We start from the raw sequence: 18,391 nt of genomic DNA, 5'->3' as shown, positions 1-18,391 counted from the left end.
GCCGCATAGCACAGGGAGATCAGCTTGGTGCTTTGTGACCGCCTGGAGTGGTGGGATAGGGAGGGTGGGAGGGAGGGAGACGCAAGAGGGAAGAGATATGGGAACATATGTATATGTATAACTGATTCACTTTGTTATAAAGCAGAAACTAACACACCATTGTAAAGCAATTATACTCCAATAAAGATGTAAAAAAAAAAAATGAGTTACGGTACAGTCACATAATAAAATACTATTTAATCATTAAAAGTGATTGAGTAGAGATGTATTTATTGACATGGAAATACACCCATGATATTTTGTTAATTCAAGAAATCAGGTTACGCCATGATTTAGTATAATTATATAATTTAGTATAATAAATGCCATGTATAGTATAATTCTGCCTTGTGATATATATGAATATCATGTATCAAAAAACACCTGTATATGAAAGGATATACACATTCCTACATTAATTATTTCTGGGTAGTGGGATTATATTTTTATTTTTATTTATGTGTTTACTGAGTCACTATTATGTTTCTGATAGTGTTCTAAAGGCAGAGGTTATAGTGCAAACAAATAGACAAGCTACCTGCACTCATGAAGCTTACATTCAATTAGAGGGCAATTACAATAAAGATGTAAACAATCAAGGATAATTTCAAATTGTATGATAAATGTTATAAAGGAAAAAACAAAACAGGTGGCCCCATAGAGAATGACTGGTATATAATGAGCTGCCTCGTGGTTGCATGGGGCAGGTTAGGACTTTCATGAGTAGGTGACTTTTAAATTGAAATATGAAGGCTAGGAAGAAGGCAGCCTTTCAAAAGCCTTGGTAAGATCTTTAAAGCCAGTGACAAGGGCAAAGGTCCTGAGGCAGGAATGAGCCTATGGTACTTCTGGAACAGAAAGAAGCCCAGGAGGCTGGAGTGTAGCAAAGAAAAAGGGGAGTGGAATGAGAAGATGTCTGAGAACCAGATAGGAGTCAGATTTTGTGGTTCTATGTGCCCTTTAAAAGTATTTGGATTTGATGTATAAGTGCAGGAAGGCCATGGAAGGGTGTTCATCAAGAGAGTGATACAATCCGCTTTACATTTTAAAAGACCATTCTTGTTGCTATTTATACCTTCTTGAACTGTTTCAATTGTTCACTGTGAGCATGTAGGCAGGAGAATATTAAACTTTTTTTATTTTGAAAAAGAATTAATGACAGATATTATAAAATAGAATTATGAGTAATTTTTATTTGCTTATTTATATATTAATATGCATTACAAGTTTCTACCAAAAAATCTAATACTTTTATATTCCCTCCAAATTGTCCAAAAATAAAATTCTTGAAAGTACATGAGCTGAGGCAATGAGTTACCTTACTTATCAAAGCCCTTTGAAAGAACAAGAGATAAAACATTTTGTTGAAAGAATATACTCTAGAGTCAAATCCTGACTTTACATCTTTCCATTGTTGACCTTTGGGCATTGGACTCAACCTACCTGGCCTTAATTTTCTGATAATAATGGAAAAAATTAAATGAAAGAAGAGTAATTAGGGTGAAACTTACATGTCCTTTTTTTTAACAAAGCACTTTCATATTCAATATTATAATATATCATTTGTGAGGTCTCCAAAGGGCCAGTCACTATGCAAAAGGTTGGAATCACTCTAGGAAACAAGACACAGAGTTTTCTCAAGGATCTCAGTCTTCAGGAATATAGCCAAGAAATCCATGGATTTCAGAGTGTTCAAATCCAAGACAGCAACATAAGAGGCTTCTAACTCACCTCCTCCCATGGACACACTGGATCTACAGCTACACACAGAGCAATTCCCTCTGAAAGAAATCCAGAAACTAGCTGAGTGACTCCTACGTATCAGGTGAACAAGGAAATACCCACATCAAAATGTGTAGGAAAGGCTGAGACACAGTTTACCATAAACCCCAGGCCTGGCTCAGTGCCATACAATTGGGAGGAAATGCCCAAATCCCAGCCTGTCCCTGAGGAATGAAAGGTTTGAACCCCACATCTAGTGCCCCAACTTTTAAGACTCTTGACCCAAGGGACAGGCCCTCAAAACACCTAGCTCTGAAAGCCAACAGGGCTTGCATCCATGAGACTCATAAGACTATTGTAAACAAAGAAGTTTTCGGGGCTTCCCTGGTGGCACAGTGGTTGAGAGTCCGCCTGCCGATGCAGGGGACACGGGTTCGTGCCCAGTCCAGGAAGTCTGAACCTGCGTGTCCGGAGCCTGTGCTCCACAACGGGAGAGGCCACAACAGTGAGAGGCCCGCGTACCGCAAAAAAAAAAGGAAGTTCTTAACTCACTGTGGTTATTTCCCCCAGACCCATCTCAGAGGGAACAGACAGAAACACCCATCTCCCAGGCTTTTCCTGAAAGAAAGCTATTTGCATACTTCAATAGCTGCTGCATGAGGGTTAGACTTCTAATATGCACACATCTGGGGATGACTACAGTCTTCCCCAGAGCCTGGAGGAGGCCAGTGGGCACTGTCTCTGTGTTCTCCCTCTGGCAGCTCCAAGTTGTACTGACTACCTGGTAGGAACTTGTGCACACATCTAGTGCACGAGCTTTTGCAACTGCCACCCAGGGGACACACCCCTTGATCTGGCTCTGGTGGCCCATGGGGCTTGCATTTCATTGGTCCCACAATGAAATGGGACAACTGTAGCAAACAAAAAAACACTTCTTAACTGGCTGTCCCCTCAGCTGTCAGTGCAGAGGGAGCAGACTGAAATGCTCATTTCCCAGTCTTTCCCTGAAAGAGATCTATTTATGTACTTTAAAAGCTGGTGTCTGAGGGTCTGACTTCCAATCAGCCTGCATCTATCACTGACTGAGATCCTCCCCTTTGGGACACTGACAGATCTTGGCACTACTCAACTACTAAGAGCCACTAAGAACAAAGAAAGCAACTTGGACATGCACAAAGGTTTGAGAGACAGTTAAGAGCTGGGGCTGGGGTGAATATTAAGGTTTATCTCCTACAAGAAACCAGACTCAGAGAGGCAGCTGTTTTATCTAATGCACAGAAACCAACACATAGAATCAAGGAAAATGAAGAAACAGAGGATTATGTTCCAAACAAAAGAACAGATAAATCTCTAGAAACAGATTTTAATGAAATGGAGATACATGATTTACCTGATATAATTCAAAATAAAGGTCATTAAGATGCTCACCAAAGTCAGGAGAGCAATGCATAAGTATAATGAGAATTTCAACAGAGAGATAGAAAATATAGGTAAAGTATCAACAGAAATCACAGAGCTGAAGAATGTAAAAATTGAACTGAAAAATTCATTAGAGGAGTTCAACAGCAGACTAGATAAGCAAAAGAAAGAGTGAGCAAACTCAGAGATAGGGCAGTAGAATTCATCCAATCAGAGGAGCAAAACAAAAAAAGACTGAAAAAGAGTAGATAGCTTAAGGGACTTATGGGACACCATCAAGTGGATCAACATTTGCGTTATATGGATCCCAGAAGGAGAAGAAAGAGAGAAGGGGCAGAAAGCTTCTTCAAAGAAATAATGGTTTAAAACTTCCCTAACCTGGGGAAGCAAGCAGCCATCCAAATCCAGGAAGTACAGAAAGTTCCAAATAAGATGAACCCAAAGAAACTCATAGCAAGAAATATTATAATTAAACTGTCAAAAGTTAAAGACAAGGACAGAATCTTAAAAGCAGCAAGAGAAAAACAACTTGTTACATATAAGGGAAACCTCTCTAAGACCACAGGCAGATTTTTCAGTGAGACTTTGCAAGCCGGAAGGCAGTAGTTTGATATATTCAATGATATATATATTGAAAGAATAAAAACTGCCAACCAAGAATACTCTATCCAGCAAAATTATCCTTCAGAATTGAAGGAGAGATAAAGAGTTTTCCAGACAAGCAAAAGCTGATAGAGTTCATACTGGCCTTATAAGAAATGTTAAAGAGACTTCCTCAAGCCAAAATGAAAGGATGCTAATTAGTAACAGGAAAGACATATGAAAGTAAAAATATCACTAGTAAAAGAAAATACATAATTAAGCTCTATTTTAGAATAGTCTAAAATTATAATGGTGGTGGGTAAATCATTTATAAATCTAGTATGAAGGTTATAAGACAAAAGTAGTAAAAATAACTATAACTACAGTAACTTATTAATGGATACACAAGGTGAAAAGATGCAAATTGTGACATCAAGCACATGAAATGTTGGGGGGAGAATAAAAATGTAGAACTTCAGTATGCATCTGCATTAAGTTATCGGCTTAAAATAGACTGCTGTAATATGTCTTATGTAAGCCTTGTGGTAACCACAAAGCAAAAACCTATAGTAGATACACAAAAGGTAAAAAAAAAAAAAAGGAATCTAAGCATACTACTACAGAAGATCATCAAATCACAAAGGAAGAGAGCAAGGGAAGAAAAGAACAAAAGAACTGCAAAACATCCAGGTAACAATGAATAAAATGGCAATAGTAAGTCCCACCTATCAATTATTACTTTAAATGTAAATGGATAAAATGATGCAATCTGAAGATACAGAGTGGCTGAATGAATAATAAAACAAGACTCAACTATATACTGCCTACCAGAGATTTACTTAAGCTTTATGCGCAGACACAGAATAAAAGCGAAGGGATGGAAAAACATATTCCATACAAATGGAAACCAAAAGAAAGCAGAGGTAGTTATATTTATATCAGACAAAATAAACTTTAAGGCAAAGACTCTAATAAGTGACAAGATTATAATGATAAAGGGGTCAATCCAACAAGAGGATATAACATTATAAATATGTACCCAACTTAAAAGCACTGAAATGTATAAAGCAAATATTAACAGATCTGAAGGGAAAAATTAGGCAGCAATATAATAATAGTAGGGGACTTCAATACCCCACTTTCATCAATGGTTAGATCATCCAGACAGAAAAATAATAAGGAAGAATTGGTCTAAATTACATGTTAGGCTAGATGGACTTAACAGACATTTACAGACCATTCCATCTAAAACCAACAGAATACACATTCTTCTCAAATACATGGAATATTCTTCAGGATAAATCATGTGTTGGGCCACAAAATAGGGTTTTGTTTTGTTTTGTTTTGTTTTTTTGCAGTATGCGGGCCTCTCACTGCTGTGGCCTCTCCCGCCGCGGAGCACAGGCTCCGGACGCGCAGGCCCAGCAGCCACGGCTCACAGGTCCAGCCGCTCCGCGGCATGCGGGATCCTCCCGGACTGGGGCACGAACCTGCGTCCCCTACATTGGCAGGCAGACTCTCAACCACTGCGCCACCAGGGAAGTGCAAAATAGGTTTTAATAAACGTAAAAAGTCTGGAATCATATCAAGCATCTTTTCCTGCCAAAATGGTATGAAACTAGAAATTAATTCAGAAAACTGGAAAATTAACAGATATGTAGAGATTAAACAACTTGCCACTAAACAAATGGGTCAAATAAAAAATCAAAAGGGAAATTAGAGAGTATCTTGAGACAAATGAGATTGGAAATATAACATACGAAAGCATATGGCACACAGCAAAGCAGTTCTAAGAGGGAAATTCATAGCGATAAACAACTACATTAAGAAGCAAGAGATATCTCAAGTAAACAACCTAACTTTGCACCTAAAGGAACTAGAGAAAGAAGAACAAAATAAGCCCAAAGTTAGTAGAAGGAAGGAAATGACAAAGATCAGAGTGGAAATAAATGAAATAGAGATTAATCATTAGAGAAATGCAAATCAAAACTACAATGAGGTATCACCTCACACTGGTCAGAATGGCCATCACCAAAAAATCTACAGACAATAAATGCTGAAGAGGGTGTGGGGAAAAGGGAACCCTCTTGCACTGTTGGTGGGAATGTAAATTGATACAGCCACTATGGAGAACAGTATGGAGGTTCCTTAAAAAACTAAAAGTAGAACTACCATATGACCCAACAGTCCCACTACTGGGCATATACCCTGAGAAAACCATAATTCAAAAAGAGACATGTACCCCAGTGTTCAGTGCAGCACTATTTACAATAGCCAGGACATGGAAGCAACCTAAGTGTCCATCGACAGATGAATGGATAAAGAAGATGTGGCACATATATACAATGGAATATTACTCAGCCATAAAAGGAAATGAAATTGAGTTATTTTTAATGAGGTGGATGGACCTAGAGTCTGTCATACAGAGTGAAGTAAGTCGGAAAGAGAAAAACAAATACCATATCCTAACACATATGTATGGAATCTTAAAAAAAAAAAAAAGGTTCTGACAAACTTAGGGGCAGGACAGGAAAAAAGATGCAGATGTAGACAATGGACTTGAGAACACAGGGAGGGGCATAGGTAAGCTGGGACGAAGTGAGAGAGTGACATTTACATATATACACTACCAACTGTAAAAGAGATAGCTAGTAGGAAGCAGCTGCACAGCACAGGGAGATCAGCTTCGTGCTTTGTGACCACCTAGAGGGGTGGGATAGGGAGGGTGGGAGGGAGACGCAAGAGGGAGGGGAAATGGGGATATATACATACATATAGCTGATTCACTTTGTTATATAGCAGAAACTAACACAACATTGTAAAGCAATTATACTCCAATAAAGACGTTAAAAAAAAAAGCAATAGGGAAGATAAGTGAAACTACCAACTGTTTTTTTGAAAACATAAAATTGACAAACCTTTTGATAGACTCATTGAGAAAAAAGTTGAGACTGCTTGAATAAATTCAGAAATGAAACAGGAGACATCTGATACCACACAAACACAAAGGATCATAGGAGACTACTATGAACCATTATATACCAAGAAATTGGACAGCCTAGAAGAAGTGGATAAATCCTAGAAACATACAACGTGCCAAGACTGAATCATGAAGAAACAGAAAATCTGAACAAGTGAATTACTAGTAAGAAGATTTGATCAGTAACCAGAAACCTCCCAACAAAGAAAAGTCCAGGACCAAATGACTTCACTGATAAACTCTACCAAACATTTAAAGAAGAATTAACAGTCCTTCTCAAACCCTTTCAAAAAATAGAAGAGGAGAGAGAATTATGACACATTGTTCAATGGAACATATTAGAGAGCCCCAAAATAAAGCCACAGAAATATGGTCAATTACTTTATGACAAAGAAGCCAAGAATATACAATAAGGATATTCTCTTCAATAAATGGTGTTGGGAAAACTGGAATGCCACATGCAAAGCCACGAAACTGGACCACTTCCATCTTACACCATAAACAAAAATCAACTCAAGATGGGTTAAAGACTTGAATTAGGACCTGAAACTGTAAAACTCCTAGTAAGCTCCTTGACATCGATCTTGGCAATAATCTTTTGGATCTGACACCAAAAGCAAAGGTAGGAAAAGGCAAAATAAACAAGTGGGACTACATCAAACTAAAAAGCTTCTGCACAGCAAAGGAAACCATCAACAAAATGAAAAGGAAGCCTATGGAATGGGAGAAAATATTTTTGAATCATACATCTGATAAGGGATTAATACCCCAAATTTATAAAGAACCCATGTAACTCAATAGTAAAAAACCAAACAATGAAACAAATGATTAAGAAATTGGCAGGGGATCTGAATAGACATTTTTCCAAAGAAGACATATAGATGGCCGATAGATATATGAAAAGGTGTTCAACATCACTAATCACCAGGAAAGTGCAAATCAAAACCATATGAGTTATCACCTGATTAAAATGACTATCATCAAAAAAGACAAGAGAAAACAAGTGTTGGCAAGGATGTGGAGAAATTATTGTGCATTATTGGTGGGAATGTAAATTGGTGCAGCCACTATAGAAAACAGTATGGAGATCCTAAAAAAATTAAAAACAGGATTACCACATGATCCAGTAATTCCACTTCTGGGTATATAACCAAAAGAAATTGAATCATGATCTTGAATAGATATCTGCACCCCCATGGTCATTTCAGCACTGCTTATGATAGCTAAGTCCTGGAAACAACCTAAGTCTCACTGGATGGGTGTATGGGTAAAGAAAATGTGATTTTATACAAATAAATAAATTTTAAAATTCAGCAGTAAAAAAGGAAATCCTGCCATTTGTGACAATATGGATGGACCCTGAGCCTATTATGCTATGTGATATCTAAAACAAAATGAACTCATAGAAACAGAACAGATTGGCGGTTGCCAGAAGTGGGAGGTGGGGTGTGGGAAAGGGGCTTTAGGTGGTCAAAACGTACAAACTTCCAGTTATGTTTCTAGGGATGGAAGGTACAGCATGGTGACTATAATTAACAATACTATATTGTATATTTGAAAGTTGCTGAGAGAATAGATCTTAAAAGTTCCCATCACAAGAAAAAAATTTGTAGCTATATGAAGTGATAGATGTTAACTTATTGTGGTAATTATTTCTCAATATATGCATATATCAAATCATTATGCTGTATACCTTAAACTAATACAATGTTACATGTCAAGTATATTCTCAATAAAACTGGAAAAAATTAAACTAGGAACTGGACAAAAAAGAAATCCATGGATTTCAATCTAGTGTGTTTCGCAGAGTGTGCTGTCTGAAGAATAATGCTTACAATCACATCTGAAACATTACACTCACCCCCACTTTCTCTAGTTACTTTCTGGCACAAGACCCTGATTTATTGTCTTGGGTACTTATCACTACTTGAATTTATCCTGGTTATTAATTTCACTTGTTTATTTTCCTCTACTAGAGTCAAAGTTCTTTGAGATCAGGGACGTTCTCTCTTTGGCTGTTGTATCCTCAGCACTTCATTATAGTAGGTGCTCAGTAGATTCACTGTTAAATGAATCAGAATAAAGGGGTAGCACAGAAAAGACAGTGATTTGCTCCAGTTGGAGGTCAGTGTAAAGTTCTTATCAGATCCTCCTATTAGCACTGCTAAGTGGTGCCATTATTACTACTCTCATCTAGACAATTAGGAAGCAAATTCAGATAGGTTAAAATACTCACTCAGGGTTAGCTGACCACTAAATGGCAAAAGTAACATGTTCTAACCCCAAATTCTGTGTTCTTTAGGCTGCATATTGATAAAGTTGCAGTGAAATTGGTTTTCCATGTTCCACGTTTAATCTAGTCCTTAAAACCTTGAACATAAACTGGTAAAAAGTACCATTAAATTAAAAAAAATGTGTGTGTATATATTTTCATCTGTAAATGAAATGCATCTCTGTGAGAATGTGTAAAGCAGGTTAGGCACTACAGACAACTGAGTCCAGGACATACTTGTTAGACTGTAACAGTGTTTGTACTCATTAGTGTCATGATGTGCTTAGAGCAACCCTTTGATTCTCAACTCTAAAAAACATTCCTTAACTGAGCGTAAAATCCCATGCTTAGAGATGGTGTGATAGTGTTTAGGATAGAATTTGGTCATTCTGAGCTTTGTCTATGCCTAACCAAAAGGACACTAGGGGAAACACTGAGAGTTTTCTAAAATGTCAAAGCAGATAAAACAGACTCAAAGGAAAATGGAGTGCTTTGTTGACGTGTGTAACTTTCTCTGCCTTTTGAGTTGCAGGGAAGTTATTCATGATACTTGGGTATGATCCTTTTCTTTGGGATTTCTACTAAAAAGCAAGAACTCGATTGATTTTGATGCCACCTTTTGGCTACTACAAAAACTTCAGCTTATAAAGTTTGGGTTAAAACAACTTTGAACGTTGTCTGATGCAACCCAATTGCCAGATTAGACAGACCAAAATAACCATCTTCCTAGTATGAGCTTCAGATAGGGAAACAGGAAAGATTAAGAGAACAAAGCTCTTCTATTTAAGTTTTGCATCAATTTGGCATCTAAGTGAAGCAATAATAACTTTGTCTTCAATTCACTGAAGAAACACTTATAAAATGACAAGGAGGTCTCACAAATCTGTTTGACTGAACATACTACAAGCCCAGATTTATTACTTGGTTTAAGTTTTAAAATCTATACCAAAATAATATATGCCTATGAAAATAAACCAAACAATAATGAAGAGCTTATAATAAAAGTAATAAAAGCAATGGTCTCCTGTCTTAGATTTCTTTCCAAAAAGATAATCTCTCCTCCTAATGGTTGTTTTAGTCAGTTCAGGCTGCTATAACAGAATACCATAGAGTAGGTAGCTTGTAAACAACAAAAATTTATTTCTCACAATTCTTGGGACTAGAAATCCAAGATTAGGTGCCTGCTTGGTCAGGTTCTTGGCAAGAGTCCATTCCCTGGTTTGCCATCTTTATTCTGTATCCTCAAATGTAGGAAGGGATGAGAGAGCTCTCTGAGGTCTCTTTTATAAGGGCACTAATTCCATTCATGAGGGCTACACCCTCCTGACCTAAGCACCTCCAAAGGCCCCACCTCCTAATACCATCATTTTGGGGGTTAGGATTTTAACATATGACTTTTGGGGGAACACATTCAGTCCGTAACACTGCTTTTAGTTCTTCTGGCAGTTTTTTGCATAACTTTAAATCATATGTTTATTCTTTCAGTTTATACTTTATTAATTTTAGATAGCATCCATTGATAGCCTGCTATGAAAAATGAAGATTTAACTAATTTACATTATCTGTTTTTCTGTTCTCCCTCCTTGTTCCATGTTTAACGGTTAAGTTATTGCCTTCAGATTTTCTTATAGTTTACTTTTGTGACTTTAAATGGTATACTGAGCTTCAATTGCTTGTTCCACTAACTGTTGTCAGTATCTCGACTCCTCTTTATATAAGAGGAGGATATTATCCCCACTACCCTTCTCTCCATCTTTCCTTTCTATTCCACTTTCTATATTTACCCTTTACATGATCAAGTTTGTTATAAAGTTCAGTTCTGCAACTTCATCAGAATCTTTCATGTTCTGTTGGTAGGTTGATTCTAGAAGCTGGAAATAAGACTTTTACTTTGTAATAACTACGTGAAGTTTAGTCACTGTCTGGCCATTACATTTTCATTTCTACTGTGTCCCTGATATCAAAGCCAAATCTTACACTTTATTTGCAGCTTAGCATCATGCTACATTTTAGTTTATTTCAACATAGGGCAATGACATTCATGTATAATGTTTTATTTGTCAGCCAAGTTTTTCTTGAATAGTCTTTATCAGGACCATAAGTTTGTCTACCATTCCAATCACACTATTTTTCAGAGGCTCCCTCTTCTCTGAACACCTGCCTTGTAGAACTTCTGTCCTTTTGTTCCACTCAGGACCAGGTAAATTTTAGGCCTACTGCATAGCTTTAATTCTGGGACTTATCTACCTCATTAGATTGGGTCCCACTTCTAGAGGTGCCAGATTTAGCAAATAAAAACACAGAATGCTCAGTTAATTTTCAATGTCAGATAAACAAGAAATATATATATATTTTTAGTGTAAGCACGTCTCATGAACAATTTTCTATATCCCAACTTGTCTTCTTTCTTTGTCAACATCCTTGTTTTGAGGGAGAACATTCTTGATTATCTTCCTAAGAAGAGAAAGCACCGGAAGTAACTTTGAGAAGTCCCTAGAAATATTTTTCTTCTCCCTCTTTACAGTTGACTGATGGTCTAGCTTTAGAAGTGTAACTTGAAAGACAATTCCTGTCAGAAATTTGAAGATACTGTTCTATTGTTTTTAGCATCCAATATGTCTAATGCTCGTCTGTTTCACATACCTTGTGGTGACTTTTTTCCTCTGGGAAAGCATTTAAAATAGTTTCTTTACTCTTGGTGTTCTGAAATCCCACAATTTGTTGTAGGTCTTTCTTAAAAAATATTCTTTTTGTTCAGGCCTCAATGGGGGTCCTTTAATTCTAAAGAGCTATGACTCTCATCAGCTCTGAAATTTTTTCTTCAGTTATTTCTTTGCTGTTTTAATTCTTTCCATTTTATTGTTTGTCTTTTGGGAACTCTGTTAGTCATACCTTGGACCTCCTGGATTAGTCTCGATACCTCTTTTTTTTTCCTTATATTTTCCATCTATGATTTTTTATTCTGTATTCTAGGAGATTCATCAAGTTTTTTCCAGCTCTGCTTTTGATGTTAAATTTTTGTTAATCATATTTTAAATCTCTTAAAGCCCTCTTGTTTCCTATTTATTCCTCTAATAACATAGTATTTTTATGTATGAATAATCTGCTTGAATTACTCTGAAAAAAAAAATTTAAGGTCCCTCCAATACCCTGAATTATTTTTATTTCATCCAGCATCAGTTTTTGTTTGTTTACTTTAGTCTTTCTCTTTCCTATTCTAATTTCTCTTAAACTCCTGATGCTACTTGGTTATCCATTTTTACTAAAGAAAGAATTGGGTTGCTTGTGTGAATTTGCTCTGTTTCTGTGTTAATAGCTCAGTTTTTCCAGGGAGGCCTCTGCCCTGTATGGGATAGGAATGTTGTGTTAGCTGTTAGATTTCACTACAGCATGAACTGGTGGGAAGCTGACTGTCAGTCATGGGCTTTTACAATGCCAGAAAATGAAGGGTTGTAGACTGGGGTACCCAATCCCACAAAAGCCCTTGCTATCATTCAACAAAAGAGGCCTCTGTTTCTGCCCATTTTTCCTGGATGCTAGAAGTCTTAAGTGTAGGTGTATGGGAGGAGCATGGAGACACTGATTTGCACTGTAGACCTGTATATAAACCTTCATTAATCTTCTTACTTTTGGCCACATTTCTCACTCTCAGCTTTGAGTCCAGAATGTGTCATGATTTCTAACAGGCATATCATATCCCACCCTTTTTGTAGCTTTTCTATGGTGCATTCATCACTCAACGCAGTCTCATATGCTCTCCATCTTCCAGAAACTGTTGAACTCTCTTGTGCAATTTTGTGCAGATCCCATCCTGCACATCCTTAGCTGGTATGGTGAGGTTTATTCCTTTTTGTACTTTTATTTCCATGAGTCTCGGGAAAGAAGAGAGATGGGCTTAAGTGCATCTTACATCAGCTCAAACTAGTAGTTTGTAGTTGCTTCTATTTTGTTGTTTCATGGTGGAAATATAATTCCAGTTAAATAATGAGTTACTTCCTCAATCACTTTTGCAGAATTGTTCGGCTGCAAACATCGTCATCTACTTTGTACCTAAGGAATCTGAGGGCCACTGATGTTTAAAGATATCAGACAGACTTTGATAGAATGACTATAGATTTGTGCAAAAAACTAAGGAGGATTCTAAGATATTGAAAAACTTATTCTGAAATTGATCTCATCCATTCTGCAACATCTGATGAGTGCCTAATATGGGCCAAGTACTCGGCTAAGTGTTGGCAAGGTAGATGGGTATAAAGATGAACACAATACAAACTTTACCCTTGAGGATCACATAATCTGATGAATAACTTGAGTTTATGTAGCATTTTGCAGTTTATAAACCAGTTTTACCTGTGGGGGACTCTTGACACTTACTGATTTACCATTCAGCATTTTAACTACTCCTAAGGGACTCCAGTGATTCATGACATGTAATAATTTATTCATTTGCTTAGGTACAGATCTGAATCGCATGCAGAAGATATAGTTGCTGTGTGGTGAAAGAGCCAAGCTCACTCTTGTGGAATCGTGAAGTAGCCTTGTGCATATTGTGTATGAATTTATAGCCAGATTCTTGAGCCATCTAGATGGGATTACAAACATGAAATGGGTTTATTTTTCCCCTATTATTGCCTTTAACAATGTTCTTTCAAATTTCTTTCCTTCTTGTTTTGGCATCTTGGGTAGCTTCCTTCCATAGCTTTCTAAATACTTTCTATTGTTAAAAAGTTCAGGGCAGTCCAATTTAAAATTTGAACCTTGCTTCTTACAATTCCCCAGCTCAGGTTTGAACACTGCAGGGGAACTTCGAGTGGGAGAGAGGCCCTGTTCTGCTATTTCCCTTCTCTTCCCTCTCTCCTGGTCCTAGCTCTTTCTTTGTGTGTGACAGATAGAAGGAAGAGTATCTGTTACTTTCCTGGCCACTGTCCTAGTCCCACATGGTTGTTGCTACTGCAGCTAAGATGTAACTGACTATCCATAAACTCTGTCTTTGGGGTAAGCATCCAAAGGCTGGCTCTCTCATGGTGCACAAGTGGAAATTCTCTGGGGAAGTCCTCACTGACTAGTTCTTTGACTTGAGAAATCAGCTTTGGCTTGCCCTCCACCAAATCCCTTTGGCTTTATCCCTGGTGATTAACCTCCAGTCTCTTGTCACATGAGGTACCACCAGGAGGATGCAAGCCCATTTACTTGACTCCATGTTCTCCCATGACAGGCTGCTTCAGTGCTGCCCTCTTTCTACCCCATTGGTTTATTTCAACTCTCCTGTGATCTCTTTGGGTCTCACTTTTCCCTGCTAAAACATTAAACATTTTTCAACATTATTTTCAATGGCAATATAGTCTTCTACTTTATGGATGTGGAATTCTTTATGTAACCAATCCCCTGTTGATGGACAATTTGATTGTTTCAACTTTTTACTATGACCAAAAGGTGCTTTAAATGTTAGGCAGGTTAAAGGGGAGTTGGAGAATATTTTGCAACTGTCTGGGGAAAATGAAGCCGATTTTTAAATGTTATGTTATATTAAAGTATACAGGGGCTGAAATGATATGAAATATTTCCACAGTCACTAAAAATATTATGTTGTTTTTTTAGGAACAAGCCCATTTTGTTTTACTTTAACCTGCTCAGCTGTACCAGTCCCTCCGTGGTGGTAAACCTACAGTGCCCTACCAGACAGGTAAGGCAAAAAAAAAAAAAAGCCTCGCTGGTGATGTTAGTGATTTTGAACATTCTTGGGTGAAAGAATTGAGAAACTACATTTGGGTTCTGGGTGTGTGTGATTAATGATGAATTTATGGAAGGTGGGAAGACAGAAGTATAAGCTCATGTTTGTTCATATACAATTTAAAAAAAGCAGTATTACTAGGAACCTCAGTGATTATCTTGTCTAACCACCTATTTTTATAAATGAATAAACTGCAGCCCAGAGAAGTGGAGATATTTTTCTCAGGATCAGTATTAGGAAGAATAAAGCCAGCTACTGTAACTAATAAACCCGTTTTTCAGTGACTTAAAACAGTAGTTTCTTTTCAGTCATATAAGAGTAAAAGGCGGTGTTTGTGGTCAATGGGCAACTCTCTTCCAGGCTCTTTTCATCTGGTGGCTCTGTCATCTCTTAAGTCCTCAGCAGGAGCAGCATCCAGTTGCCGGAAGAAGACAGAGAGGCTGAGTAAAGCACCCCTGTTCTTAAAAGCCTTGGATCAGTAGGGTCACACAGTGCATTTCTACTTATATGCCATAAACTCATTAGTTTTATTTGTTCACACCGAGATGCAAGAAGGAGGGAATAAAGCAATGTAATTGTGGGCTGAGCAGCCTCTTGTGTTCCATGAACAAATGAAACAATAGGGACAAACTTCATTGTTTCTTCCATAGTCTATCCCTCTGTCCTCCAGAACACCCTTCTTCCCAAGGGAGACAACCCAGAATCCCATGTGGTACTATCTTTAACCCATAGTCTAGGATCTATGGATTATGGATAGTCTCTCCATCAGGTCTTGACACTAAATGCACAATGGGGAACAGGGCTAGAAAAATTAGAATAGAAGCTCCCATTCAGAAAGGGAGGAGGTATAAATGCACAGTGGTCTTTAGTGCATGGCACTGGAGAACAGTCTTTTATTCGACCTACCTGGATCGTGTTCTCTGAAGGAAGTTCCTTATCCATCACATCCTATGATTCTTTGCTCAACCACCTGAAAGGTTATTTCCTGTCTGTCAGCATCAGACCGCACCATTGCTGAGCATTGGAAATATACCCTCTTAGGGGCCATGCGGCTTTGAAACTTTCTTCCTATTGTGCGAGTTTAGAACCTCAAAGATTATATTAACAGTGAAAGGCCTTTTCAGGTTAGTTCATGAATTTGGCAGTACAACTACCTCAAAAACTTAGTAAGATTTTGACTTAGTTGCTTCCTCTTGGTTCCACTTTGCTGTACATCAGAAACTAACACAACATTGTAAATCAACTATACTTCAATAAAATTAAAAAAAAAAAAAAAACTCCCTTATATAAACCCTCAGTTCTTTTGCCCCTTCTCATTTACTTGTACTTCCCTGGCAAAACATCATTCATGGCTAAATGCAGCTTTCTGCCTACTCCATGCCTCAACCCAGGCAGCTGTGTGTTCTTGCAGAAAACACACACAACAGTCCATTAAATTTAGGACCACTAACCTCAAGGGGGCCCTTAATGCTGTCCCCAAATCACACAGGAGACCCTTTGCCCATTCACTAGCTACTCTGCTAGAAAACAATTTCACACCTTTTCCTCTCACCTCAAACCTCCAAGACCTCCTTCCCAGTCTCCATGTCAGCCTCTGACTTAGCTTCCTATTTCACTGAGAAAGTATTAGCATTCAGAAGACAACTTTTACGAGCTACCACACTGACCTCCACTTGCCTACCTGTCATCATCTGTGTTCATGTATTTACTCTACCTTCCCTGCTCTTACTGTGGAGGAACAGCCTGTGCGCCCAAGGCCAGCCCATCCACTCGTGCATTAGATCTTATCGTCGCTCACAAAGTCCAGCACACAACTCCAGAAATCTTCTGTTTTTTTCTTTTATTACCATTTTCCTTCTCTACTAAGTTACCCCATCGGTAGACAAACATGCCATCTTAAATAATTCTCTCCTTGATCCCACATCCCCTTCCAGTTACTGCTTCATATCTCTGTGCCTCTTTTTTTGCCAAACTCCTCATAAGAATAGTTTATATTCAATGTGTCTAAATCCTCCTTTCTCATTTTCATTCAGGCTTTTACTCCTGCTCTATTTTCTCCAAATGATATTGATACCATTGATCTCCATCTATTTAAACCAATGGTCAGTTCTCAATCCGTATTTACTTGAGCTAACAGCACTGTTTAATCAATCCCTCTTCCTTAATATACTTTCTTCACTTGCCCTCTAGGGCACAACATTGTGTTTCCTCCCAACTCTCTGGCTGCTCCCTATCAGTCTTCTTTGATGGTTTCTCTTCATCTTTCCAGCATCTTCTAAACACTGGAGTTTCCTCCTCTACCAAGCTTAGTCCTCTTCAATACCTACATTTACTCCTTTTGGCGATTGCACCTAGTCTTGTGGTTTTAACACAATCTATATGTTGCACTTCCTAATTTATCTATCCAGATCAGTCTGCTCCCAGAACTCCAGATCTTTCTATCCAACCACCTATGCCATGTCTCTACAGGGATATTTAGTTAGCATCTCAAATTTAACATGTCCAAACTCAAGTCCTAGTCTCTGACTTTATCCTTAAAATTGTTCCCCAACCCCCATCGGTCTTTTCTATTACAGCTGTAAATACCATCAAATCATCCTTGATCCCTCTTTTCTATCACACTCATGTTTGAGCTGTGAGCTAATTCCTCTGGTCTCCATTCAAAATATACCCAGGACCAAACTCCTCCTTTTTTCACCATCTCCTCCTTTTTTCAAGGAACCAGCTAGATTAGTTCAATGACCTCCTGACTGGTCTCTTCTTGCCCCTGTCTCCAGCCCCTTAGACTCTCTTTTCCACCCAGCAGCCAGTGTGATCCTGTTAAATGTAAGTCACATTATGTCCCTCCTTTGCTCAAGCCCCCTCCCCTCAATAGCTTCTCAAGTTACTCATATTAAAAGCCAAAGTCCTAACAATGGCCTACAAAGTTCTTCACTGTCTGCCCGACTCTGACCACATATGTTATGGCTCTCCCTCTGCTCACTGCACTCGGGTCATACTGACCATCTGTTGTCTTCAAAGGATCCAGGAAAGTGCCGACTTCATAGCTCTAGACTTGGCTGATCTCCCTGCCTAGCCTGCTCTTTCTCCAGATGACTAGATCACTAGTCTTCTTCAAGTCTTCCTCAAGTCTTCCTCAAATATTACCTTTTGTTGAGGCCTCCCTTAACTACCTGTTTAAAATTAGAATCCCACCCTGGTACCTTTCATCCTCTGGCCTTCTTTCTAGCCTTATTTTTCTCCATAACACCTGCTACCATCTCATAGCAAACAATTTTGTTTATTTGTTGTTAACCATCTCCCCTACTAGAAAGTACGGATTTTTATCCGTTTTGTTCACTACTGTGTCCCCAGTGCCTAGAACAGGCTCAGAGTAGGTGATCAATAAATATTTGTTGAGTGAATGAGTAAATGAATGAATGAGAGAATATCTTCCTATTCCCAGTCTAGAAAATTTTCCACTACACTATACAAATACATCATTCCCATGATGAAACAAAAAAATCCTTGCACATTATGCTTTTTATTACATTTCACAAATTACTAGATTACATAAATTACTAGATTTACTAGATTATCCTTTCTTCATGGCAAACTGTAGTGTTTCAACCTTCAGTGTAACTCTCTTTTCCACTCACCAAATCCT

At 38.0% G+C, this 18,391-nt stretch overlaps 1 protein-coding gene across 1 annotated transcript in view; it reads left to right on the top strand.

Annotated features, from left to right (window-relative positions):
• SLC44A5 (solute carrier family 44 member 5) overlaps nucleotides 1-18,391 on the top strand; it is a 158,474-nt gene that overhangs the window by 86,286 nt on the left and 53,797 nt on the right. The window contains exon 4 of the mRNA XM_024734564.1: nucleotides 14,613-14,697. Coding sequence (XP_024590332.1) covers nucleotides 14,613-14,697 — 85 coding nt within the window. The remainder of the gene's footprint in view (nucleotides 1-14,612; nucleotides 14,698-18,391) is intronic.

This window comes from Neophocaena asiaeorientalis, unplaced genomic scaffold (genome assembly GCF_003031525.2).
Source record: "Neophocaena asiaeorientalis asiaeorientalis breed wild unplaced genomic scaffold, Neophocaena_asiaeorientalis_V1.1 scaffold15, whole genome shotgun sequence".
Classification (NCBI taxonomy): domain Eukaryota; kingdom Metazoa; phylum Chordata; class Mammalia; order Artiodactyla; family Phocoenidae; genus Neophocaena; species Neophocaena asiaeorientalis.
Note: the sequence above shows the minus strand (reverse complement) of the source record. Positions and strands in the feature narration are given on the sequence as shown.